General features: G+C 43.7%; 2 protein-coding genes across 8 annotated transcripts in view; both read right to left on the reverse strand.

Moving 5' to 3' along the window:
- PAXBP1 (PAX3 and PAX7 binding protein 1) overlaps window positions 1–10,698 on the reverse strand; it is a 28,663-nt gene extending 17,965 nt beyond the window's left edge. Inside the window, exons 1-7 of the mRNA XM_054813470.1 lie at window positions 10,167–10,698; window positions 8,291–8,419; window positions 6,461–6,637; window positions 4,914–5,135; window positions 4,193–4,296; window positions 3,103–3,323; window positions 1,998–2,187 (exon numbers count right to left, since the gene is read on the reverse strand). Of these exons, the coding sequence (XP_054669445.1) occupies window positions 1,998–2,187; window positions 3,103–3,323; window positions 4,193–4,296; window positions 4,914–5,135; window positions 6,461–6,637; window positions 8,291–8,419; window positions 10,167–10,623 (1,500 nt within the window). The 5' untranslated portion in view covers window positions 10,624–10,698. The remainder of the gene's footprint in view (window positions 1–1,997; window positions 2,188–3,102; window positions 3,324–4,192; window positions 4,297–4,913; window positions 5,136–6,460; window positions 6,638–8,290; window positions 8,420–10,166) is intronic.
- A 1,433-nt stretch (window positions 10,699–12,131) lies between these two features.
- C1H21orf62 (chromosome 1 C21orf62 homolog) lies at window positions 12,132–24,822 on the reverse strand. 7 transcript variants are annotated; one of them, XM_054813480.1, is made up of 3 exons: window positions 24,322–24,559; window positions 23,147–23,190; window positions 12,132–15,309 (listed from the first exon to the last, which is right to left on the reverse strand). In XM_054813480.1, exon 3 carries the CDS (start codon window positions 15,237–15,239, stop codon window positions 14,565–14,567), a length of 675 nt encoding a protein of 224 aa, XP_054669455.1. In that variant the 5' UTR covers window positions 15,240–15,309; window positions 23,147–23,190; window positions 24,322–24,559; the 3' UTR covers window positions 12,132–14,564. The 7 variants fall into 7 exon arrangements, with proteins under 7 accessions (XP_054669455.1, XP_054669456.1, XP_054669450.1 ...); XM_054813481.1 differs by lacking the exons at window positions 23,147–23,190; window positions 24,322–24,559 and adding exons at window positions 18,368–18,567; window positions 19,096–19,153; XM_054813475.1 differs by lacking the exon at window positions 23,147–23,190 and having other exon boundaries at window positions 24,322–24,822.
- Between the last annotated feature and the right edge of the window lie 2,196 nt (window positions 24,823–27,018).

The raw sequence follows: 27,018 nt of genomic DNA on the forward strand, positions 1-27,018 counted from the left end.
GATTTTATTACTTTATTTTGTGCCCTTCCCCCCGTCCACTTTTTAGAAAACCCTGCAGTGTCCTGTGAGCCACAAGTTTTGAACTGGATAGTACTTTTGTCATGCTGCAAGTAATGAATTCCAAAACAGATTATTTGGGCAAAGAACTGAGGAATATATAGGAGATCATAATAAATGAAATACTTCTGTTAAACTGACCATGTCCCCTCCTAATTTTGCAACTCATTGCACATCCAGGTACTGCAGCAGCCTCAACTGAAAACAGCAAAACTGTGTGAATGCCCCTAAGAAGCATAAGATGATAAAATTCACATCCGAAAAGTTCAATGGACTGGCATGGCAGGTGGGCTATGGGGAGGGTGGAAGGTGGAGGAAGGTGTCCAGGTGTAGGATCCTTAAAAGACCAACTGCCAGGAAAGCAAAGGTATATTGTAAGAAAGCAACTTTAACGAGCCTGTTTGTTAAATTATCAGCAGCTAATTTGCTGCATAACAGCTGGAATTGATTTATTTACTAGTGTAGCTAGATAGGTCAATAACCTTCCTACAAACTGAAACGAAATTGTTACACTATTATTTAACAGTAAGCTTTCCTGGTTTATACAGAATCTGGGAGACTGAGAGGCTTGGTTTATACTTGGAACAGTGCATTCTAAAACATTTTGTTTCAAGACAATATTTGAACAAGACAGCAGGGGCTATCAAAGAGAACCTCCAGACATGGCTTATAGTTACCACAAAAGAAATTTAACAAGAGGTCCTTAGAAAGCAAATACTGAATAGAGATATAGGTATTTAACTTGTCTTCTGAAATACAAATTGATCTCAGAGAAAGAATATAAAAAGTAATCTTTAAGTAGAAATTTAGGCACCTGGGCAACCAGCACTGACAGAGCTGCGAAGGAAAGTACCTTTACTATCCCTCACCAGCTAATGCCAATACAGACTCAGGAATACTGCTTCTCCAGTCAACAGTATCGATTGTAACTAATCAATTAGCTGGGTGAATTAACTGGTCCATGCTTCCTGGGTTTGTTCATGACATAGCTGTTCTTCAACTGACAGGACTGAAGATGGGACTCTCCCACTATCACTAATGCTGGGTAATTAACGTCTAACCAATTAGCGGCCAGAACACTTTTATATTCCTCTCCCACACCTAACAAGCTAGGTAAGCAGTAGCTTCAATGACTCAAGTAATTCTGACAGCTAACGTATTAAGAAGATACTATACTATTGTATTCAGGTCAGAAGGCAATGAAGAAATAGCCTATGTACTGCTAACTTAATTTTATAGCTCCTCTTTGTGTGAAATATATATTTATAAATATATATATATATATTCAGGAGCTCCTGTTACAGTTACAACAAAGTAATTAATTAAAACATAATGAATAACATAGAAAAAAATTAAGTTTTCAAGTTAGACATATACAAAAGTGTCACACTACAGAAAAGAAGTATATTTTTAAGTTTGGTTATCTTCAGACAACTATACTAGTTTTAAGACTTTTCTCCTTCAGACACTAGAGCAAGTTTTAAACCAAGTAAGTGAAACTGCCTGGCAGGAAGAAGTTTGTAACAACACACAAAATACAAATCTTTGTTACTGTGTCCATAAAGCACTCCAGAAACTAGCAATGTTGTAATTCAGCCCTTATTTTTGTTAACCTGATACCAACACAAGTAAAAAGCAGCATCTGAGTACAGTTGAAATGCCAGAATATCTACCAAAATCCTAAAGACATATAATCTAAAAGTGGTTTTAGGCAATCTAAAGTCAGTGATATCTCACACTGTGAAAGATAGGTTCCTGATAACTTTTCATCATACTAAGTTGGTTATCTTTTCAACCCTCAAATAACCAAACCTTTAGAAGAATATTTTCTCAGGGGACTTTTTTCAAAAACAGAGGGAGATGTGGTGTTTGGCATGTACTAAGAGTCCCTTTTTTTTTTTTTTTTTTTTGAAAAAAGATGAATGTTTTGGCATCCTTACCTTTTCACTGAAACACTCAAGCAAGTCTTGGACATACCCTCGCATTTCTTGCAAAAACTTATACTGTTCACCAATACCCCCAGAAGACCCTTCTAATCTTTCAATTGCCTTGGTAGAGTCCTCTCGGCTTTGCTGATGCTTCTCATATTGCTGCCGATTAGCTTTGTGCAATTCTTTCATAGAGTCCAACCTGAAGGGCAACGGATAAATAGCAAATTTACATCCACAAGTCTGTATATTTCAGACCGTTGAGATATTAAACAGACAGCGCAAGTACCAAGTCTATATATGGGAAATACTCAAAGACATATTCTCTAACCTTCATTCGTCACTTTCTCCCCTCTCTACATAAATTTGCTAGACTATGCCGAGTGCATTGCACTGCCCACTCCCACAAATTTTTACAGGAGTTGACAGCGCTCAGAGTAGTGCTGGCCCTACAGTAAAACTGGGAGGAAAGGTTTCATGGCGAGGCGGGGAAGACCTATAGCTTATACAAAGCAGTCTTATTCCTCTACTAACTTGATTCACTGTCAAAAGCTGTAACACTACAAGGGGCATACAAACCAATTCTGAAGACATCTACAGTGCAAGTTTTTCATTACAAATGATTTCTCACTGCAACTGGGTTGTTCATTCAGTAGGACTTTTTGCGTACCTGATAAGCAATTATAGTGTTTAAACCAAAAAAACCCCTGTATACGCTAAAATTTTAATTCTTTATCTACTATGGGGGGGGAAATCTGATTCTCACTTTAAAAGAATGCAACTTGACAAGCTAAACACCTCACTGGCCTTTCAATTCTTGACTATAAGACTGTGCAGTGTCCAGAAGATGCAACTCAGACCTGTCTTCAACAAGATCAATGGCCTCATATTTAAAGCTTCACTTCCAGAGAAGCAATCCAAGGAGATTTTCAAACAAAGTGTCAATGTCATCTTCACTTTGAGCTTTTTTTGTTTCCCTTTTTTTTTTTTAATGGATGTGCCAGTCAGTACTTTTCCAGCGATGAAACTCTGTGTTTGCTCACCAAGACTAAAAGACGCCTGAGGAACAGAAAGCTAGGGAACAGGTCTTTAAGTCTAAAAAGATGGTCTGTCCTACCTGTCTTTAAGCTGTTTCTTTACCAAATCAATAGTAACAGGAGTCATCTCATTACTGGGAGTTTTGAAAGGAACTGTATTATCTGTTTTTTGAGACTTGGTTTCCGATGATCCATACGCAGCATAAGTGTATGGAATGCCATATGATGAACCATAAGACAGTGTCTGGTAAGTGTTCTGGTAGTACAGATTATTCACTTCAGCAGGCTGACTTGGTTGAACCTAATGGAAGAAGAAATGCAGATGTACCATATTAGACTTTCTAAAGAAAGGAGAAACTTGGTTTTTTTCCACATCTCAAATGTTATAAAGTGGAAAAACGGAGGCAGGTACATGTAATTATCAAGTGGATTTACATGTAGAACTTCCAACACTTAAGAAAGAAGAAAAATTCCCTCAGAAGCCCCTTCTTAAATGGACAAACTCTTGGTATCATTATCATTCTAAGTATTTACACTTATAACAAGTTGTTAAATGACAATGTTAACCAACCTGTAACTCCTACAATTACCAAGTGTTTGGAACTATACTAAAATTTTGCTATTCTATTTAATGGAATAAATTTTGATATTCTATTTAATAGAATGACACAGGTTCTCAGAGTCAGCATGTTTGGTTGTGATTTTGCTGAATTTTTTTTTTTAAACTATCCTCTTCAACTGAGTGGCAACTTCACTATGAATGCACAGACAACATATGGTGCAACCTGCTACAAATTCCAACTCTGTGCTGCGACACAAGATACAAAAACAGCAAAGAAACACACCCTGTTTACACAGACTCTACAAATGCCGTGATAAACAAGAACAGAGGTCTCTTCAAAGTGGCATTATTCTAGCTGTGTTTTAGGCTGCAAAGAAATGCTGGTTAACAGCACCACAATCAACCAGTATCTACTCAGAACAGAGACACTAATGAAACAGATACCACTGGATACTTAAAATCTTACCTCTCTTTTCTCTTTAAAGAATATCGGAAGTTACACGCTGAACTTCTCAGATAAAACAGCCTTCTGTAAGCTATTTGTTTGTAATGGATTTTGCCAACACACGCGGAAACAAACAAAAAAGAGTTCACAACAAAATACATGCCTGAGGTATGTTGATTCCTTTCCTTATCTGTTCTTGCTCCCATCTACTGAGTTCTTCATCTTGCTCCCCTGCCACCAGTGCTTCATCGTCGCTTCCTTCAATACCTAAATACGAGTGAAACAGGTAACAAAAAGAAGATAATTTATTCATAGTAAGGGCCATGAGTTCAAAAACCTGAGAGACCATGCTTCGGTGGAAAGATCTCAGTGCATCCTCCTTTCCTCTTCAGGAGGAATTAAGGACACTAGCCTGTGAATTATTATGACAGAGGTTCCACTTAAAAAATCCAATGGGTAAATTTGCAATTAACTGCTGGTAAAGCCCTCTCATGTTAAAATTTTATATATCTTACAAATTCTTCTTTTCCAAAAGGTTATTTTACCTGCTTGTCAGCAAGAAGAATGCTATACCAAAGAGCAAATGTTTTTCTTTGCACAACTATATGCTACTTAAAAAACAAAGTACAGGAACAATACTAATTGATCCTTAGCATAAGTTTCTACCAGACTCAGTAGAGCTGTGTGTTTCTAAGCACAGGAACATAGTTTGGGCTCAAAGTTTTATACGCAGATTCCATTATGCAGTACTTTTCCTTACAAATGGAACACAACTCCAGATTCATGCCTGTTTGAAAAACACATTGTTTAAAAATGTTGAATGGGAGCACTTGCAGTGAAAACAGGGTGAATGTTTATCAGCTGTCCTTCTAAAAGGGTTTTACCTATTTCCTCAGCAATCTTTTGCCTTTGGGATTTTTCCTTCACTGCAAAAACTATCCTCCTCTTCTCGTCATCATCTTCATCATCACTGGCATCATTTTCATCTTCTCGAACAAGGCGGCCTTTACCTGGTTCACTGTCAACGGGGGTAAAGTCTCCAAGTTCACGAGCCATTTGACGCTTTTTCCTAGCCGCATGAATAAAAGCGGCATCTGGAATTTCTCCTAAAGATAAATGTTTGCACTGTTAAACCACCACTGCAACAAAACAGGTATTACAACTTACTATTATTCATCTCTGCTGCCCTACCAAATCATGTTTGCAAACAGAAGAAAATGAGAGAGGAAAAAAAATATCCATACTCACAGAAACATTTGCAAGCAACTTACAAGCTGCACATGCAAACTTTCTGACCAGAAACCCTCAAAGCTGGGATCTTTCCCAAGAAGTCTGTCTCTGCGTCCAGCAGCTCACGTGCCCTAAGAGCAGGAGCCTGATGTTCCTGTGGGAAATATTCCTAAAGGGGAAGCCCTTTACATGAGCTGACTATTGCAAAGGGAGGAAGAAAACGAGGTTCTTGACTGTGTCACTTCCTGTCCTGATATTGCTCCCAACTCTTCTTATTTTGGGGGAACAAAAAACATCAGCCGTTTCAACAGATGATGACAGCTCAGAGGTTAAGAGGACACCAAACCAGACAAAGCTAGTATGTGAAGACTGTACAATCGAGGGGAAACAAGAACAGCAGCTCTAATAAAAAAAAAAAATCTAAAATTCTGACTACAAAATTAATGCAACTTACGTAAGTCATATAAAGAATGGATCCCCAAAATCAATTTTTTGAAATATGAATAATTTTTACTTTGATTAGGCATGCACAAAAGGTTAACTTTCAGATTCTCTTTATACTTGACATGAGATGCTCTATTCAAGCCAGCGATATCTTTAGAGATGCAATAATGTACATATCGCACCACTTTGCGATTACCCCTAAAAGGAGTCAAGTAGGAAATTCTTTCTCCCTTGAACTATGGCCAAGCCTGTACACCCAGGACATCCATCTTTTATTTGGGGAGCAGGCTACCACGAGTTAGCTAACAATTAGTAAACTAGTTTCAAAAATACTTTCTCAGACTGATTTCTTTGGCCTCAGGGCTGCCTAGAACCTTATTAGACAAAATGAGATAGGAAAACATTTGAGATACCTTGCAGACCTGTAAATGAGACATTCAAACTAAAGTCAGAATTTTAACTGAAAGCAGTTAAAATTCATGTTAAATCACCTACTCCAAATCTAGACTTTCTTACAGTTTGCCATCACTGAAAGACAAATTCCTGCTTTTGACATCAAGATGAAGCATTCTGTAGTCAAATATTTTCTCTCGTAAGGCCTGTAAAATTGAACAGTTTTGGAAAATAGCAGCTTCCTGAATTCTCAGATGCTGGATACATTGCTGGAAAATACTTCCTAATCTCTCAAATACATTAGTCTGCTGTAAACACTAGCTAAAGCATGTGTTAACACATCAGACATATTACAGTAACCAACCTGGGCGGAGAACATTCAGTGATGACAGAGCACTTGAAAAAGCCCCACCGGCTTTTGGTTTTTCTTCTTCCTTCTCACTTTCAACTTCCATTTCTTCTTCGCCATGCTCACTGTTTGCAGTTCCATCTTCTTGACCTATATCTTTAATATGTCCTGTCTTTTCTAGTGGTCGTTCGACTGGTAAGACAACAAAGCCTATGTTTTATTCTTTTTAAGAAGATCACTCAGAAGTATTTTTTAAGGTCTAACAACCAAAAGTAAAATTCAAATGAAAATGTTAAGTGTTATTATTATTGTTTGAGATCTAGTAAAATATGCCTTCTTAATTGTGATTAAGTCACCGACATCCTCTCAAAATAAAATTTGAGAAACCAGACACCCCAACAACCACTAAACATTCTCCATATTGCCAAGTATTAAAAAAGTGAGGGAACTCAATAATTAAGATTATACGTGCAACCTTCACACATCCTCTTATGTACAGAATTAGAAAGCATTGCCTGCCTTACACCACAAGAACGGACTCATTTCAAACCATTTAATTCTCCTCTTGGGCAACATTACCCTACATCAGGTGGGTAACATACAGATACAGGCAGCAGGTACAAATATTATGTAAAAAACCGCACGTTAAATCTGGCTATCTAACCCAACCTGCACATATCTGAGTTTTTACACTTTAGCATTTGTTTAGAGAATCCAGACTACTGACCCAGTAGCAGCCTTGAGACCTCTGCACTATAACCAAACTAACTACAGAGACTGCAAAACAGACAAACAGAAAACAAGCACACACTAGCCATGTGCAAAATGCAATTTATAAAGGATCTTTGTAACAGAAACAACAATTAAGATCCAGGTTTCCACAGATCATCTGAGCATTAGCCACAGAAATGACCACTTCTGGGTTTGCTCATGTCCCATACCACTGTACAGGCAACTTAAAGATTCTAATAAGAAAGAATTTGTGGTTTTTTTTTTTTTTTTAAATGCAGACAAAGTCTTTTAAAATCTTTAAGATTTTTAGAATACTAATTGAATTAACTTTAAAAAGGACAATTTTCTGTATTGGGACCATGTTCAACTCTTACATGCTTCAACTATACCATTGCAATATTTAGATCATAAGCCTCTCTCGGCTTCTGCTTATAGCATTATAGGTTATTACTCTACACAAAAACCTAAGTGGAAAAGGAATCATTACGCTTTACCAATGAGCTTCCCAAAAAACAATAGCAGAAGTACAATGAAATTAAAATCCCAGGCTCTATTCCAAGCTCTGGAGGACTGTACGTTGTTAAAAGATCCTTCTGCTCCAAAACTTTCATCTTGTCATCTTAATCATCAAGTCTACTCTAAGGTCCAAGTCCTGAAACAGGTAGCTGCTGAATAATTTACTCAACAACAAAGAACACCACTCAGCTCACCCCAAAATCTTCCTTTTTGAGAAGATGCATTACAACAACACATCCTGTCATGTCAGATAAACACCAGACATGGCTCTAATTTAATTCTTTCCTAATTCAATAGGAAGAAACTCATCTGACAGAGCCAAAATATAGAAACTACTGAGGTCTACTGACAACAGCATAGGTGGCTGAGAAGTTTCATCCTACATTCATCTCCACATGACAGAGAATCAACAAACTCTCTACCAGCTTCAGAACAGCACTTCTTAGGTTCAAATGAACACATTTAATGCATGCTTTACTTCAGTTCTAAATGCCAAATCCTCTAAAAAGACTAACAAATCATCTTGAAAACAAATAATTTGTATTTACAATACTTAATCTCTTCCATTAAAAAAGTTACTGTTATTTTTGCAGTTACCATCTGTTGGAGAATTGACCTCTGTTCTAACTTTTGATTTTTCAAGATCTTCTTTGTATTCTTTCTTCAATTGTTTTACAATCTTTTTGCTGTAACTTGATTTCTTCACTTTAAAAACTTCTTCAGTTTCTTTAAAAGAGAAGTTGGAAAACATTACATTAGACCTGCCAAGAAGTATACTTACCTATTACATCTCTTTATTTTGTACCTAGACTTAATAAATGCTACTAACAACATAATTTAATGTGACTTTACAGCTGCACTGCTGCAACAAAACCAGTCCCTTATCCTTTCATGTGGACTGCTGTCTACCTCGTCTTTTTGTGGTCATTTTCAAATGTATTCAGCACGCTCATGGAAAAGCAAGGCAGAAGTTACATAGAAGTGTACACACATGGCCTGCTTTTATCTGACTGTAGCAATCTTTCTTTTTTCCAAACAAACAAATAAAAACTAGCTGATCCTTCACTGTGACCATGAATTTGGAACAAAACAACTTGAAGCCCCAACATTTTGGGTCAACAGTCTTTTCACAGCCATATGTATACACAACTAATGAGTAAGGGAAGGACTGGTTTTGGTTGCACTACCAGTTCAAATACCTGCAGCACCACAACCTACCAAAAGGCATGCAATAAGTTAAAGAACTAAATAGCACAGGAAAAAAAAAAAAAAAAACAAACCCAAAGTTTGATGTAGGAAATCCACAAGTGTCTGGGTTTTTTTAAAATCTACAGTGTGATTCCATGCTTCCAGTATTTCTGTCAAGATTTCAAATCACTAGTCTTAGAATCCAAGTTCTAGTGCTTACAAGAGAATTCCTTCTAAGAGAATTAAAAATGCATACTAACTCTTCCTGCTGACAAAAGGTATCACAAAAATAAGCTCCTTGTTCACCTTGAACTTCTGGGATGCAACAAACTCTGGAGTTTGAGGAGTGCTTTGATCTTGTTTTGATCATTTTTAATATGTAATAACTATTATTCATAATCAGATTACCTGTGAATGGACCAATTAATGAGTGCAGTACCTGCTGGAATCCTGCAGAATTATTAGCTGAAACACTGTACAAACACAACTAAGCTATTTTTCAAAAGCTGAAGTCCAGAAGCTGCTCAAACCCATTTTCCACTCTTTGTGAGCCTTAATCTAATAAACCTTGTGAACGATGAACTAGATTAACTACAACAAAACACCACTGGCTTCAGGTGGAGCCTGCCAGGACAACAGGCAGTCTGGTGTGACCTGCGAACACCAGCTACATCAGATGAAAACAAATTCGACGCAAAGCTGCAGAAAAGATGCCCCTCGAGCAGCAGTGCTGGTTCTAGGGGGAGGCTGCACAGGCCCTGGGCCTAATACCTGCTACCGCACAATCCCAGGTCAGGCTAAAGCCTGTGCCCTGACCCGCAAGCCACCCAGCTGCAATCAGCGCAACACGGGTGCAACAGTCAGGCACCAGCAATACAGAAGCAGAGAAAATCTATCCCGCTAAACCGGAATTAAACCCGCGGGACATCACCCCGCTGCTCGGAGCGCGCTGGCCCCGCAGGAGCCCGGCCGGGCCCGGGAAAAGAGCGGGACCGAAGGCGGCAGCCGATGGGGCGCTCCCTGCCCACCCCCCCACCCCCCCGCACGGCGCCCTCAGGGCTCTCCCGCTCTTATGCGGCCCCTCATCACCCCCATGTCACACGGGGCAACCCGACTGCCTTAAAAAATACATAAAACAAGAGGCCCGGCTCCCTTGGGGGACGGGCAGACGCCGAGCGGAGGCCCGGCGCAGGCTGACCGGCTCCGGGTCCCTTCGACCCCTGCAGGCAGCGCGCCAAAGGCTGCGCGGCCCCGGTGCCCGCGGGCGGGCAGCCCCTCGCCTCACCCTCCTCCTCGTCCTGGAAGCTGAGCAGGCTGGCCCGCGGAACCTCTTTGTTCTCCCGCGGCCGCTTCTTCTCCTTGGAGCGCCCGGTCCCCGGCAGCCCGTTGCCTTGTTGAGGCGGAGGCGGTGGCGGGGGGGGCAGGAGGGCAGACGCCGGCAGAGCCCCCAGGCCTGCCCTGTCGCCTCCCACCAGGCCCAGCCCCAAGCCGAGAGCCGCGCCGTAGCTAGCGGCGCAGGCGAAGGCCGCGGGGCTGCCGGGCAGGGCGAGGGGCACACAGCCGGCGGGCAGCGGCAGGAGCCCGGAGCCCGCCGCCAGCGCCATGGAGGCCTCGCCGGGCCCTTCCCCCCCCGCCCCGGCCGCCGGCGCCGGCTCCTGAGGCGGCTCCTCGTCGCGCTCCTCGTCCTCCTCCTCCGAGTCGTTCCGCTTCCGCACGTTCACCCTCCGCGCCTTGCGGAACATCCCGCCGGGTACCGACCCGCCGCGCCGCTCCGGCACCGCCCGCTCCCGCCACCCCGCGCCGCGGCCCAGGCCCGGCTCCCCGAGCATGATAGCCGCCTCGCCGGCGGCCACAGCGCCCCCTGCCGCCCGCCGCCCGCTGCCGCTCACCCGCCAAAGGCGAGCGGCCTCCCGACCATAGAGAAGCGGCGGAGACAGAGGATAGAGCGTGCGCGGTGGGGAGCGTAGAGAACCAGTGCTAGAACGGCCCGCATCCCCGCCCACCACTCCCCCCTCTTCCTTTCCCAGGGGCCGCCGCTGCCGCCATCTTGTGTGGAAAAAGCAGCGCGAGCCGGTGTCGCGCGTCACGTGGCCGCGCAGCGCGCGAGCGGGGCGGGGGAGGAGCTGCAGCGCGCGGCCCGTGTGGAAGTGCAGCGTGAAGGGGGGGCGTGGGGGGAAGGACGGCCGGTGTGCCCCCGGGGTAAGGGGGGCGTTCAGCCTCGGCCTCCCCGTGCCCACCCCGGTGGGCTTGTGTTCCACAACCAGCTTGGGGACGGCGGCAGCGGCATGCGGAGAGGGTGCAAGTACCCAGGCAGCGCCCAGCCTCCGTCATCTGGGCGGCGAGAGCGCTGGCGTCAGCCAGGTCCTCTGCCGGAAAGCCCTTGCCCTCCCTGAGGAAATCTTGGCTTCTGGCTTGCAGGGGGGAAATAACGTGGCGGTCCACTGGGGCTAAGTAGTGGCGTGTTTCATGTGCAGGGCCCTTTGGGGTTTCATCTGGGAAACAGCAGCCAGTCGAGCTGGCCTCGGTGGGCCCTGCATTGAGTAAAAGAAAAACTGAGTTTGGTGGCAGATGCAGAAAGGTGCCTGGCCTTTTTAGAGACAACTCCCTCCAAGTACAAGCCCTGGGCATTGGAGGGACCTCTTTTCAGCCTTCCCGCCATATCAGGAGGGCCTGACTCCTGTGCAGCCCGCCTTTGCCAGCCACCCTGGGAGCCTGCCCAGGAGGAGAGGCTGGGGTGTAACCGTGGGATAGGGGCCGTGAAACAGAAACTATAGAATCAGTTTGAGATAATTAGTTTGTAACCAAGGTAATAGGTAATGAAGCTAACTGACCATGGCAAGGTACAATGCTGCTATGTTCCATGTACAGTCCCTACCAAACTGAACAATAGGTTCAGAGATATTAATCTTATGAAGTAAGTTGTTATGGACAGGTGCACCCACAGCAAGGATACTGCGCGTGCCTGCAAGAAGAGGGTTATCCAGTGGACACGGGTGTGCGACCACTGACGACCACCAGAGACCCCTTGAAGACCACCAACTCAAATCACTGAGCATGCATGACGGGGAGGAGAATATGTAAATGAATTCCAGGAAATGATTATCATAGGACTGCCTTTTCTGAGAAAAACAATATGTTTTGATCCTACATAACCTCTGTGTTGGTGATCACTTGGCACGCACGTTGGGTGGAGCTATCTGCCGTGCATCCAGCGCTGCAATAAAGAATGCCTGCCTTTTAACACTACATTGGTGTTACAAGGTTTATTCATGGGTTTCAGTGACAGGCCGCCCGCCACCTCTCACTGTGGCTGCGCAGCAGGGTCTTCTGTCGAAAGCATCGCGTTGCTGTAGTGCTCTCAATCTGTACTGACTTCCCAAAGTCACACCAGAATTAGTAGTAGGAAGGAAAATGTAAATTTACAGCTCCTATCTCTGTTTTTTTCTGATACAAAAACCCCCTACCTCAGTTTCTGTTGATTGGCATATCCAATAATCATGCATCAAGGTTACAGACTGGCAAATACATACAGGTTGAACCTGATACATGGAGAATGAAACCATTGTGTATATAAATATTAATTGCTATAAATAGATGATCAAATGCCATAGAGTGTTGAGTGTGGTTAAGGGTGAGTATCTTACACTTGGATTTAAAACAGATTCACCAAATAATTATTTCTGCAGAGTGATGCTTAATGTACCACTGTGTGTGGTTTACATGCAGACGAACCTCCACCACGAGAACTAATACAACGCGCAACATATGCAGTATATGCTTTGTATGCGTTGCTCTGAAGAAATTCTGTGAGCTTCTAACGCGGTTCTTTAGTATGGCAGAGCCATATGAAATTGAGATTGGGAGAATCAGGTTCTTGGTATCTGCTGGAGAAGAACAGGGGAGTTAAAAAGATCACTGCAGTATTGGTGCCATGGATTTCTGCTGCACGTGTAATTGGGAGGAGGATTTTTTTCCTGATGTCAGGAAAATCTCTGCAGTGCTTATGTGGGCATGGGAATAAAAGGTCTTTTATGTCAGCCTTATTCTGAACACTACTGTGGTAAAAGTAACTGAAACTGTAATTTGCAGTGTTAGTAAACCCATGGATTTATTAACCTCATGGTTTCTTCCCAACAAGGCCAGAATACATTCTCAGTGTTGCACGTGTGATTTTTGAACAGCAACAGCAGCCAGGCACTGCTGTCGTGGCGATGGGGAAGTACTGTGTTATTCAGCACATTTTCTACTAGAGGGCAGCAGAGCCTAAGTGAATTCGCTGAAGAGCATTCAGGTTTGATTTTCCCGCATTTGGTAGCATGTAGAAGTCAATGTATTTGTGTGTGCCAGCTCTAATTATTTTTATTTTTTTACAACACTATCCTGTGCAGGATTAGTGACTAGCCAGTTTGTGAAGGCAAGGTTAGTACTCTTTGCACAGACAGTTGGAGCATGGGATTCCTGGGCAGACAATATGAATTATTTGCCTGTGTCTGTAATACATTTAAGGCATGTAATGAGCTCAGGACACATCCATCCCCACCCCACTGCCAATCTCTGTCAGCCCAGCTCCAGCTCCTAACAGTTTTGTAACCTATAACACAATCGTGAGAGGCATCGCTAGAAATATTTGTGATTTGGGGAGAAGGCTTACGCTTAATTCAATAGTTGCCGCCTTGTTGATTTCAGTAGGAAAACTCACAGTAATGGAAAGTGTGCATGTATTTAAGTATTGTGAAAAATTAAGTTTTGCTTCCTAACAAAACTGCTCCATCATTGATTACAGTTATAGAAAAAGTCTTTCTTTAAAGTTGTTGAAACAAATTCGTTGTTTCCTCAGAATCTTGATAGCCATTCCCCTCAGTACACATATTTTATCCCAGTTTCATGTAATCCTTTGCTGGCAATGCAAGACTTGTTATGTTAGGACTTGCTATTCCAAAGCCTTTATTGTACTACGTGGATGGATCCCAGCCTTAATTGTATCTCACAAAATGCAAATCCTGCAGACATGGGCAAGGAGCAGACTTTGGGCTATATAAATAGTCCCAATGTATGTTTTTCAGGGGATGGCCATCTTTCTCCTGCAACATGTCTGAAAATTGTCTGCTACGTGTCTGCCAGAAGCCTCGCCTCCCTTACCAGAGGAGGTCTTTCTCCTTTCTCATTGGGGAGAACATGAGCAGAGCTTGCCATTAGCACAAAAGGTGAAGTCAAGTTCCCTGCGTTTGGGGAAATTGCAGGCATCGGCGCAGGCATTGGCACTGCCAACGTGCCGGAGATGGGCCTTTCCCTGGGAAAAAACACCTTTGCGAGCGCGGTGTCTCACCTGCCAGGTGGCCTCTTTCCCAGTGCTCTCCCATGACGTGTGCCATGGCTTGGCAGAGAACACAGCTTTCAAACAAATTTTTCTGCAGATTTAAGTTCTTAGCTTACAATATATAAAAAGAATTTGTACCGATGCTTTCTAAACCAGTCATTTCACATTTAATTTGTTCTTTAAGAAAGCGTTTACTGAATTAGTCTGATGAGTCTGTCTTACTTTAAACACCTCCTTGTAGAATGCTATCACAGTCAGAACTGTCCATCCCATAACAGCTCCTGCTGGTCAAACCAAACAGACTTAAAGAAGTCCCATCTCTCTCTTAGCAGTTTGCTGTACTGACTACTGAATATGGTAAATAACTCAGTAAATGAATGTTACAACATAACTCTTGTTATCTGAGGTTGAGAAAACATCAGAGTACAGCAGGCTGGGAAAGTACTGCGTGATACTAGAGATGTTTTCCACACTGTACGACTTCAGCAAAGAATATCCATTGAAAAGTGAAGTGTCCAGAAAAGAAATATAGGCAAGCATTTGCCTGTCTTTGTCATGCACCGCAAGCGAGTCTTCTTTTTCGTTGTTGCTGCTGCTGTAGATGGTTACACTCTGCTCTGGAAATCGTCCCTTGACCTTGTTCACCCGGAGCTTTCGAAGTCCCCAAATGGCCAAGTATTCTGTTGGGAGAGGAGTGGTGCCACAGAAGGACAGCTTCAAATCCCACACCCTTGTGAAGTTGAGGAGCATCTCCAGCACAGAGGTGTCTGTGAACCAAATGGTCAGGTGGCTATTGTAGGTAGTTTTTTCTATGGTAGAAGGCAGAACCGTTTTGCAATTGCACATCAAGTTTGCCAGGCAGTAATCACAATCACGGATATCCGCCGAGCAGCTACAGTTGCGAATTGTGTTTTCCTTGGTGAAAATTAGCGTATGGTTCTTCTGACTTCTCACAAAACTGCCAGTGATGCGTATGCCAAGGAAGCCAGCCAAAATGAGAGCCAGCCAAAAGGAGAAAGCAGAGAAGGCTATTGGCTTCATTAGTACTGGTGCCAAGCTGCCAAGTGTCTCCTCCTTTTACTCAGTGAATTATATCGCTTGGCTTTACCTACTGAGGAAAAACAATTTCTTTATTATACTAAAGACCACTCAACGGTTAATATTGCTTTGCTTTTCCCACTTCTTATCTATCTCATCTATTCAGAACCATATTGCAGTTTTGCAGGTCGCCCTGCATTAGAGGGGAAGCACAGCTACACCAATTCAGAAAAATGAATTGTGACTCTTGTTTGGGATTCTTCTTTCACTCTTCTTTTGCTCTAAAATGGTTTCATCTGCTTATGGGACAGCTCGGACACCCTCTTCTCTATCCAGGCAGCTCCTCGGCCTGCCCAGTGTGAAGGTAAGGGCAGGACTCCTCCTGCTCGTTTCTCCTTTCTGCTTTCTCTTTGTCTGCTTCCCAACAGATAGGGGTGACCAATGACCCCGTTCTCCACCGAGGGAGGCAGTCTGAGAAGGGCTAAAGACAAGCCTTTTGTTTTATACCGGAATTACTAAGTAAGGGTTGTGATAACTTTCCCTTTAAACTGAGCGTGGGATATACTGGGCAAAGGGAAAGAAAGAAAGGGTAGTTAAGGGCAGAAGCACTGCTGGAGGCAGCACATATCCTTCTGAGCTATGTGGTATGCCAATAAAACCTCCTTTTGATCCATATGAAGCTACCTCTGCTCCAGCCTTAGACTGTAGGGTTTGGGGACCAAGGACCATCTCTTACTATGTCTCTGCACAGCAACTAGCATAGGATAGATCCTGGCTTTGATGGTTGCTCTGCCCCCCCTCCTCATTTACCCTGGCAGAGCAAAGGAGCACCTCCATGCATGCTTATGACACTGGAGCATCCCAGCCATGGTCCACCTCAAATGGTTGGGAATGTGTTTGGTAGGGACTCTTGGATCCTCAGCTACCAGCACTTTGGTTTTCGGAGCAGGGTGGGACCTTACCAGGAGCATCTGGGTTTTCCTGGCATATTATTAGATGATGGTACAAGCAATGATGCAGAGTGTAATTTCCTAACACAAATTATAAGATGTTGGAAAGCTTGTCTGATTTGACTATAATTGTTTTGAAGCACCAAGAGACATTAGAACCAAATTTTGACCAAAGGTGGCAGGTCCTAATTGCAGCAGTAGGGGATGCACTGGGCAGAGTTTGGTCCTTAGCATGTGAAAAGATTGATCCACGTCCAGAATACATGTCTCCAGCACCTCAGAAAACATGGCAATACGCCTACAGTTTTGGAGAAACATGTCAGATAAACAGGAAAATAATAGTATTTGTAATAAAAACACAAATTGTTTTTGTCTGTTATTCAATCTTCAATCATTAGACAGTGGAATCTTGTGCTATAAACTCCATGGTCATTTAACAGACAACTAAAGAAAAGTGTCTTTAGGAGCACACTGAAGTTTCTCTCATCCTGTCACTTGACGGTTGGACTTGAAGATGTTAGAGGTCTTTTCCAAACTTAAGATTCTATGATTCTATGATTCTAAGCTGCCTTGGTCATTAGCTCTATCATATGCATGGCAGGTTACCAAGTATGTGTTTTAAGTCCAATTTCTGCTAAAAATTCAAGTGAGAGTGTTCTTTGACTAATATTAAATTTTAAAAAACCCAAAAAACTGCATCTTAATAGAATAGTTTGTGTCCTACTTTCCACATTTCTCACTTATAGAGGATATAGTCCTCTAGTCCACCGTTTTTGCTTTGAAGTTTGGTCTCCTGTCAGTGAATCTGTGAAACTGTGATGGTTCGTAAATGACCAGGATTTTGCCATCCATGGGAAAAGGAAGAAAAGCGCAAGTTACGTGCACATGAGAGAAAAATCTGCATGTAAGAAATAGTGGACTCTGGGCCAGACATTACCACTGGTTCCTTTCCAGGAATGAGATCTTTAGCTTGTGATAGACGGTTGCATGAAAACATCAGCTTGTTGCTTAACAGCAGTCAAAAAAATGATTAAATTGTTAAGATGTAATAGGAACATGATGGAAAAAAGGAGACAGTGCTGTTGAGCTACTGCATAAATCACTTGTTTGCTGACACTTGCCTGTTTTGTGCAGTTCAGATCCTGCCATTTCAGACAGGATACCACAGGACTGGAGTTCAGAGAAGAGCAACAAGAGTGACGAGATATGGAAGGGCTTCCCTTTAAGTGAGGTGGGACTAGGTAGTGTAGGAGTCTAGGTGGGAAAAGAGATAGTTTTGGCAGGATATGGTGGTATCCTGTAACAGCACAAATAGCCTGGAGATGGTGGGTGAAGAACTGTTTTTCACCGCTTCTTCCAAGAACAAGAGCAAGACATCTCAAATAACCCAGTAGGGTCACAGCTGACTTGTTGATCCTTAGCAAAGAATGTGGTGGGTCAAAAAGTTTTCACAAATACAGGGCAGGACTGGGTAAGTTCAGTGAGGAGAAGTCCACTGCAGTGACCACGTACACAAGCACCACCCCTGGCTACAGAGGCCCTGGGCCGAAAATAGGTGGAGGCAAAGAATGTTATAGCACTAAGTATCACATGTTCTTGTCCTATTCGAAATCTCTCCTACGCAACTTCTTATGGCTGCACATGGAGATGGCTGCTTGACTAGATGGATCTTTGGTCTGACAGATCATGGCCATTCTCATACAAAACGTATGTAGTGTAAATGGACACAAACTGGCTCACACTTGATTTAATTTTGTAAGTACTCCCTGAATTTAGTCTGTTGTTCTCTTAAAAGAAGGATACAGACATTTTAATGCTTAAATCAAATATTTAATCCATGTTGTGGAACATACCAGAAATACCAGTCCAACTGTTAGCTAATGTTTAACTTCAAAGGTCAGGCTCATCCAAGCTGTAGCTATTCTGGTATCATTACTGCTAGATTAATTTGGTCTCCAGTATCTAAGCATCTAATCATGCATCACAATGAAAATCCTATTACTGAACCTCCATGCTGTGCTTATTTTCTCAGCCTTCCCAACTCAATAAAATCATTTGGATTTATCAATTTTGGAGGTAATATTTGGAAGAAGAATTCCTAGACAATGTTAACAATATGAGTTTGAACTAAGTAAAAGAGATTTTAATTGAAGACAACATTTCTGCATTTCAAACTCCCACCTGCATCAAAAGGTGTGATACTGCTTTTTCCACATAACATCGCCCCAGAGATCTTTTCTTATGCCTGCTTTTCCTTATGCCTGGGTAAGCAGTCACTCAACTTCATTGAGCAGTGGTAGAGCATCACTACCCCATGGGAATTACTGATCGTTGGATCCAGTTCTCCTCCAAACAGCTGACTGTCTTTCCCCAGTGGTTACCTGCCAATTACAGCATTAAAACACCTCAGGAAGGTTTTGAAGTGTGGATTTTGGTTTCTATGAACCGAAGAGATAACTCCGTTCAGGTATCAGAAGGCAAAGATTCAGTGATTACAAAAAGAGTACTGATAGAAACTCAGCCACGGCAAGGGCTTTCTGGAAAACGGGGAGGTGGCAGTGGGATATGTTCAAGATCAAGAGATTCTCAGTTGGCCTGAAGATGTTAATCATCAAGAAGGCTTTGGTGATTGGTATCATCTTCTTGATTTTCATCTAGCATTTAAGCTTCCTGAAGTCCAAAGTTACCATCCAGTTTCCCATGCTGACTCCTTTAGAAAAGTCCTCCTTGACATTGGGGGGAAGCTCTTGCATCACCCCAAATTGGAGGTCTCTTTGTTATAACCAGATCTTTTTAGCTGAATACTTGTAGAACAGGGAAGAAGGGTCAGCTTTAAGCACCAAGAGCAACTCCGTAACAACTAAATAAGTCTATAGTAAAGCATGTCTAGGAGTAGGTGGACACAGTACCTAAACCCCAGAGCACAGACTCAGCAGGTGCAGGTGGATGAGGAGGGAACCCCAGCAGCCTGTGTGGTGGAACAAGGAGGCAGCTGTAGAGAGAAGAAGGGGGAAAGGTGGTGAGAAGGGGCTGGGTGGAGGAGAGGCAAGTGCAGACCAGCGATGGGATGGAGGAATGAAGGAGAAGGAAGGAGCAGGAAGCCTTCCTCAACAAATCGGGAAGCTCTTTCATAGGGCAGAACACACAGAAAGAGCACAAAACTGAGGTCCTGGGGCAGGTTTTTTTGCTAACTTCACAAGCATGTCTTGCCAGAAAGTAAAAAAGGAACAGCATTTCTCTAGAAGAGCCACCCATTCTGCTTCTGCTTTGGCTCCTGATTTGTGTGGTTCATATCCTATCCAATATTTGTTGTTCAGTAATGAGTTCTTCCTGCCATGAAAAAACTGGAGAAGAACTAGATCCCAGCAGCTGCCTCGGAGTCCCTCCGGCCTGCAGGGCTGGCCTGGGCAGGGGTGAGGCAGCCACCGCTTTGGAGCTGGGAGCTCTGTGAGCGAGAAGGGAGAAGCGAAGCTGCATTCTCTGCTTAGCAGCAAACAAAAATCCTAATGATTTTAGGGAAATTTTACTTGTTTCCGGTAGCAATAATGTGCTTCAAAAAAAAAAAAAATTTTTGAGTGATCTAAATCTAGCAAATCATGTGTTCATTTTTGTCCTCAGTGGGGGCCTTTCAAGTGAAAATTTGACTAGATATGGATTCCAGCAGAAAATGATTCCGGTCTGATTGCTTCAGCCATGCATGCTTTCAGATGTGTAACTTCTTTCCAGCATTGAAACACCTGTTTTCTTACATGCTACTCCAAAAGTTTTCTAGCACAAGATTCCATCCCCACTCCTTCTTCTTTGCAGGTTTCGATAGCTAAAGGAGATTTTCGATGCTTATTTAGTAATAGTGTCATTTCAGGTTTCTGAATTGCTTTGATCGTTCCACTAATTTTTTTTTTTATTTTATTTTTTTGCTAATTGCAGATCTGTGTATTAAGAAAACTGCAAAAAAGCAATAAAAAGCCTTTGACTGTTGTGTGAGAATGCTACTGTCTCAAGGAAAGTTAATCCTATTCAATGGAAGTCCCGAGCCTATACAATTAATTTCTTCACAGGGTGCTTTCTTCCATTCTCTATTCAGAAAAGAACCTAATTAAAACCTCTCATTGATCTCTTGTGTTAACATGTGCCTATGTGAAAGTGCTGTATTAAGCAGAGAGGAGCTTAAATCCATATAATCTTGTGCAGCTTGAGTAATGTACACAGGATGAATACCAAAACCACCCAATTTAGATCAAAATAGCATGAAAGGCTGGACAACGCCAAAAGCGTTTAGAAGAACTACGAAGGCTGCCTCTTTTTTTTCCTGTTTGCATGCAGGTATGGGAGGGATGTGTGGAAAAAAAAAAATCCATTGCCTTTCAGAGTGAAGGTGGCAGCAAGGAGGTAGGTACAGCAGCTCAACCGGGGCCCGTGCGTTACTCGCCTGTCGCGCAGAAAGCTCCAAAGGGAGGCAGGGGAAGAGGAGTGCAGGCAAGCTCCCGTTACTCTACTGAGCAAAGCACGCCCCAGGCTTGCCTTCATCTGTGTACTCTTTTGGTTTTATTTAATACTGGCGTAAACTGTAAAATGTTTGTTGAAAAAGGGTTTTTTAAAGATTTCACAGGGCTACCCTTGGGTGGCTGTGCTGTGTTTGCATCATGACTAACTGGATGTTTTTGAAGTGCAATTTCTTTGGCATTTGGAAGAGTAAACTGAACTCTTTTTTTTTTTTTTTTTTCCCCTTGAAGATAATGCTAACAATTTACTTGAAAGCCTGTAAGATCTTCTGGAAAAAAAACCCCATTTTTATTGTTAAATTGTAACTAAAAAAAAAAATAACATCTCTGGTTTGCAGAGAGGTATGCCCATGAGAAAGGGTGAGGTTAGCTTTTAACATCTACTGAACTAAGCAGGTGTTAAAATACAATATTACAGAAAAGCATAAAGGGTTATGTAAAATGCAAAAAGTCAGTCCCTTAATAAATCTAGTCTGAGTCTTCACTGCAGAGTAGCTACATTATCTGACCAGAAAGCCCTAGGGAGGCTCAGGCCTTGAGGGAAACAAAATGTGGGATTTGACCTTTTTACTCTGTGGGAGTTTTAGGAGTTCCCTAAGAGGGCTGAGAGCAGACAGAGAGGTATTTTGTTTTTCGTCTCTCTGTTTAAACAATTACCATATTTATTTAGTTACTCCACAGATAAACGTAGGAAAATAACTTTGTGATAAAAGCTGACGTTCTACAGACTTCCAGGCTGCAGCATGATCCTTGCTTGCTGTCAATAGCTTGAAAATCGTATTTGTGTTGCTTGTGCAGCAAAAGCCTGGGCTGCTGTCGGTTGGTTGAGCAGCCAGTGCTGTAGCGGTGGTGCTGTCAAGTGTAGCGAACAAATTGCTCCCAGCGATGATAAAAATGCAAGATAAAATAGGTAATTCTGTTGCATTGAACTTGAACGACACACAGACCCTTGAAAATGTACCCATGTGGGTATTTTGGTATTCAGGTGTGCACAGACTCCGGGACAGACGATTCATCTAAAAACACCTCTGCGAAATTGTCAAGCCTGTCCCTCCCGTGCAAAGCTTCTGTCCATACCGGTGGCAAACGTTACAGCAGGGAAGGCTGTGACATGTAACCGCAGGGAGGCAAATTAATAGGAGAAAACTCAAGGGAAAGGAGGAAGTCTTGTCCTCCCAAAGAATTGGGAGTGGTGACACCTCCCTTTTTTCCCCCAGATGAAGGTCACCCTTGGCAGGTCACAGCCTGATTATTCCCAGCCCTGAGAGAGTAGAAAGGATGCATGTGTAAGGCCTTCATTTTCATGCCCCGCTTCACACATGCAGCCGGTGCTTTTCCTAATAAAGAGCGGGGGACCAAGATGAGTGGCAGGATTTGCTTTGCCAGAACAGACCTGGAGCTATTCCAGCTTGGAGGTGTGCACAGTACATGCTGTCCGGGAAGGCTGACACACACTGATCTGGGTATTCACCTTTGAATTGCATCAGGATGAGCATTTACATAAGCAAAAAGTGAGAAGAAAGTGGTATCAAGCTTTACCAACTCAGGAGGAGAGCACTGTTCTGCGCAGCTTTACGAAGCATCAGCCGATCAAACGTATCTTACCCACTCGGGCACCGTAGGCAGGATTTGTCATTACACCTGTGTAACTGCACTGAAATCAGCGGTACAAATCTGATCTAATGAAATGCAAAATCAGAATTTTATTTCTAGCAATGCCATTATGGCAGCGTGTCTCCATCCTGCCCGCTAGTACAACCTATGACTCCAAGTCCCAGTTTTCTATTCAGTGGTTATGAAGTGCTTTGAGACCCTCAGAGGGAAGGCATTATAGAAAAATAGCTTGCTTTCTGTCTGTTGCTATCTAATCAGACAGCTACTCCAGTCTGTTGACTGTTTGATACTTCCCTGCAGTGCTTTCTGCACCTTTCAAATAATAGAAGCACTAGAGGCTTGAACTCTTGTCCTGATGCTTATGAGAGAGCCCTGCACCAAAAAAAGTGTCAGTAATAACAAAATCATGCCCTGGCTTTGTGTTAAAGAGAAACCCCAGAGTACACAGTTATATGTTACAATGTGAAAAGATCTTACTTCTACTCTGAAGTATAGATTAGGACTTTTCAATAACTTCCTCATTCGCTTCTTGACCATTCTAGCCTTTTGCCTTCCGAGGGGCTAATTTTATTTGTTTTTGTAAAAGAAGCGTTAGCAAATACAGTTTCCTACTGTACTGGTGCTGACTCTGAATGCACTGAATGTATGTAAGCTACAATGTTAAGGGGGTTGTGCTTCCTGTGATTTAAAGTCTGAGTATTCAAAAAAAAAAAAAAGAAAAAAGTGTATACACATGCATAAACCATGAATTTGTGTGCTCACAAGTGCACAAGTGCATGCAACAAGTGCTTTTGTAATTGTAAGGAATGCTCAATCAAATCCCTGTTTATTCATCTGTCCTCACCTTCTGGGAAATCAGTTGTCTCATTGATGGGTGGTCAGCACTGCCTGAAAAACAGAGTTACCCTTGGTGGCTCAAGCTGAGCACTTCAGCACTGAGGTACAAAAATTAATTGTAAAGGCACTTTTTTAAGTTATCTTTTTTTTTCTTCAAACCAACTACTCCCTGGAGCAAGAGTACTTACATCGAGTGAACTTTAGGAAAGAAAGCCTGGTTGCAACTTTTGTTATTATTTCCCAGTGCCCTTTCTAACCTCACCTGGACAAAAGTTCGAGTTAAGCATTACACTCAATTAAAGATTTGCCAAGCCCAAAACGTAATGCTTACTTCATGAATGAAAAAGGCACAAAAAGCATACTTGAACTCTTTATGTTCTATTGTTCAAATCCTAAATGAAGAAAAAAAAAGACGTGAGAGGAGAAAGCTGCACGACAGAAAGCTGTTACGAGATGCGAATGGTCATGAAGCAGCTGGAGAGTGAAACTCTGGAGTAGGACTTCCTGGGGACAGGTATCTCGGCTCCCATTCGCTCACTCGGATAGTGGATGTTGTCATTGCCATTGAGACTTCAGAGCTATATAGAGACGGTGTATTTACTTTGGTTTGGCCTTACTGTATCGCTGGCTTGATTTGTAAGTTAAATGGCAGAATAAAACACAGGGCTAAACCACAGGTAAATTAAATGGCAGGATAAAACACAGGTCCTAGCTGCTTTTCCCCCAATCCTCCTCTTCCAGTGCTCTTCTCAAGGCAATTTTAACTGAATAAAATGACTCGACTCCTGTCAGCTGGAATAATTCCCACCAACACGTCTGTCACCTTTAAAGATTTGCCTGAAGAAGTGTTTGCAAAATGAAGCAAAAGCACTCCACTGTTCTTTGTGGTTATTATTCATAGAGCTATTAATTATTACCTAAGGCACACAGATACAGCGTACAAATAATTGCAACATATGAAAGACAAACTTTGCAGAATCTGTTATTTCACTGTGATTACAAAACAAAAAATCTGAAAAAAAACCCAACCTGCCAGGAACAGAGTTACTCGCAAATAAATAATTGTGCTGGAAGAGAAACAGCCTCCTTCCTAAAAATACAAGCTATTAAACGTTCCTTTGGTATTTACACACACACACCCCCCACCCCGCTTTGAGAGCCGAAACAAAGACAGCGACTTACTCTTTCTCCAGATGCCAGCAGATGGGTTCGTCCCTGCCCGGCTTCCCGCTTGGCCGAGCTTGCTGAGGCAGGGATGCTCGGCTGCGGCTGGGAGCGGGGTCAGCCTGCGGGGCAGGCGGCACTGCCTCCTCTCCCACTCCACGCTGCTCTTTTATGTTTTCACGGGCTGGCAACCCACGCCGTTCCCCTGACAACTGGGAGAGCGGTCCAAGGTCTACCCCTACCATTAACGCCACCGCGGCACGATCCCTACCTGTCCTCATTACCTCTGCTCCCACGCCATCGCGTGCGCCGTCCTACACGAAGGGCTGTCCTGGAAATGCTTAGAGGTGACCAACAGCCTCCCTGCTTGCTCTAGGAGGGGAGCTGGGGTGTAGCCGAGCGGTGGGAGCTGGTGGCCCCTGTTCACAGGGGGATGGCCAGCCTGGTGGTGCACAGGGAGGGGGACGGGACCTCCGGCATGCTGAACTCCCCTCCCGGCACCACGCTGGCCCTCTGTTTGGGGAGCCACGTGACCATCCTCGTGGGACAGATTCTGCTCTGCCTGCTTTCTGGGGGCTTTGTGTGTAGGTTTAAAACAGTAAAAACCCAATTCCTGTTTGAAAGCCTACTCGCTGAACTGGAAGGAGTAACTAGAAATTTTCATTTCGCAACTTAGCAGAGGGTCAGACAGAGGCTCAGCCTTAGCAGAGGTTGAGAGCAACTCAGCCACGGCTCAAACGCTGTGAATGCTTCTCCATGATCCAGCATGGAGAACATCATCTTTGTGGCATGTTGTACGACGCTGTTACCACAGGAGAGTACCTACTGAAAGCTAGAATCTCTACAGCTAGCCTGCTACTAACTACCCTGAATAACCAGCAGTATTCTTTGTAAGGACAGGCCAGTCATAAGCAGCTGGTTTGGGTTTGTGTGGCAAGGTTTTGGTAGCGGGGTGGGGGGGCAGTCGGAGCTACAGGGGTGGCTTCTGTGAGAAGCTGCTAGAAGCTTCCCCTGTGTCTGACAGACCCAATGCCAGCTGGCTCCAAGACGGACCTGCTGCTGAGCCCATCGGCGACGGTGGTAGCTCCTCTGGGATAACAGAGTTAAGAGGGAAAAACAAAGGAGTGGCAGCTTTTGCAGTCTGAGGAGTGAGAAGATGTGAGAAACTTTGCAGACACCCAAGTCAGTGCAGAAGGAGGGGGAGGAGGTGCTCCAGGTGCCAGAGCAGAGATCCCCCTGCGGCCCCTGGAGGGGGGGGAGCATGGCGAGGCAGGCTGTCCCCCTGCAGCCCATGGAGGATGATGGTGGAGCAGATATCCACCTGCAGCCCATGGAGGACCCCACACTGGAGCAGGTGGATGCACCCGAGGGAGGCTGTGACCCTGTGGGAAGCCCATGCTGGAGCAGGCTCCTGGCAGGACCGGTGGACCCATGGAGAGAGGAGCCCATGCTGGAGCAGGTTTGCTGGCAGGACTTGTGACCCTGTGGGGGACCCACACTGGAGCAGTTTGCTCCTGAAGGTCTGCACCCCGTGGGAGAGACCCACATTGGAGCAGTTGGTGCAGAACTGCAGCCCATGGGAAGGACTCACATTGGAGAAGATCATGGATGACTGTCGCCCGTGGGAGGGACCCCATGCTGGAGCAGGGGCAGAGTGTGAGGAGTCCTCCCCCTGAGGAGGAAGGAGCAGCAGAGACAACATGTGATGAACTGACCACAACCCCCATTCCCCGTCCCCCTGTGCTGCTGGGGGGAGGAGGTGGAGAAATCAGGAGTTAAGTTGGGCCCGGGAAGATGGGAGGGGTGGGGGGAGGTGTTTTAAGATTTGGTTTTATTCTCATTATCCTACTCTGTTTTGCTTGATAATAAATTAGATGAATTTTTTCTAAGTTGCATCTGTTTTGCCCATGATGGCAATTGGTGAACGATCTCTCCCTGTCCTTATCTCGACCCACGAGTCTTTCATTATATTTTCTCTCCCCAGCCACCTGAGGAGGGCAGTGACAGAGCGGCTTTGGGGGGCACCTGGCCTCCAGCCAGGGTCAACCCACCACAGCAGCTTCACAAGGAAATGCAGTTGGAGCATCCTAAAAAAAACATGGGGCAACATGTTATGGGGCAAAGGTACTCTGGCCGGGCACCTGTAGGGAATGAAGAGTAAGAATTGCTGTGATTCAAATTAATAGTTGCTGTTTTTTCAGGGAAAAAAAAAATACTAAAAAATGCCTGGCCTTTACGTGCCCAAGAGCCCTCTGGGAACTGCTGATGCTGTTATCTCAGTAAGGGCATTTGGCCAAAGCCAGGAGTTAGAGTGTCATTTAGGCCCAATTCAGAGAAGTATCTGGGCTTTTTATCGTCACTGGAGCCAATGGAAGTTAGACACTAAAATGCTGCTGTGATTCAAGCCCTACCTACTCATTTGCAAGACATATTGCATATGCAAATGTAAAGGAAAAAAATCCAACCAATTATACTATAGATATTTCAGTCAAGTTGTCTGATTTGTGAATTTGGGATTTGTGTCTCTACTTTTTTTGCCCTGGAAAAGCTGGTGCGTGAGAGACTTCAGTCCCCTCTCACCGTTATTCAGAATTGAAGGAGCAGTATTTCACTCTCTGCCCATCAGAAGTCCATTCAGACACCAGAATTCAAGATGCCTTTTTTTTTAGGATTTTTTTTTTCAGGATGCTCCTACTGCATTTCCTTGTGAAGCTG

The sequence above is a fragment of the Grus americana genome, chromosome 1 (genome assembly GCF_028858705.1).
Source record: "Grus americana isolate bGruAme1 chromosome 1, bGruAme1.mat, whole genome shotgun sequence".
Lineage (NCBI taxonomy): Eukaryota > Metazoa > Chordata > Aves > Gruiformes > Gruidae > Grus > Grus americana.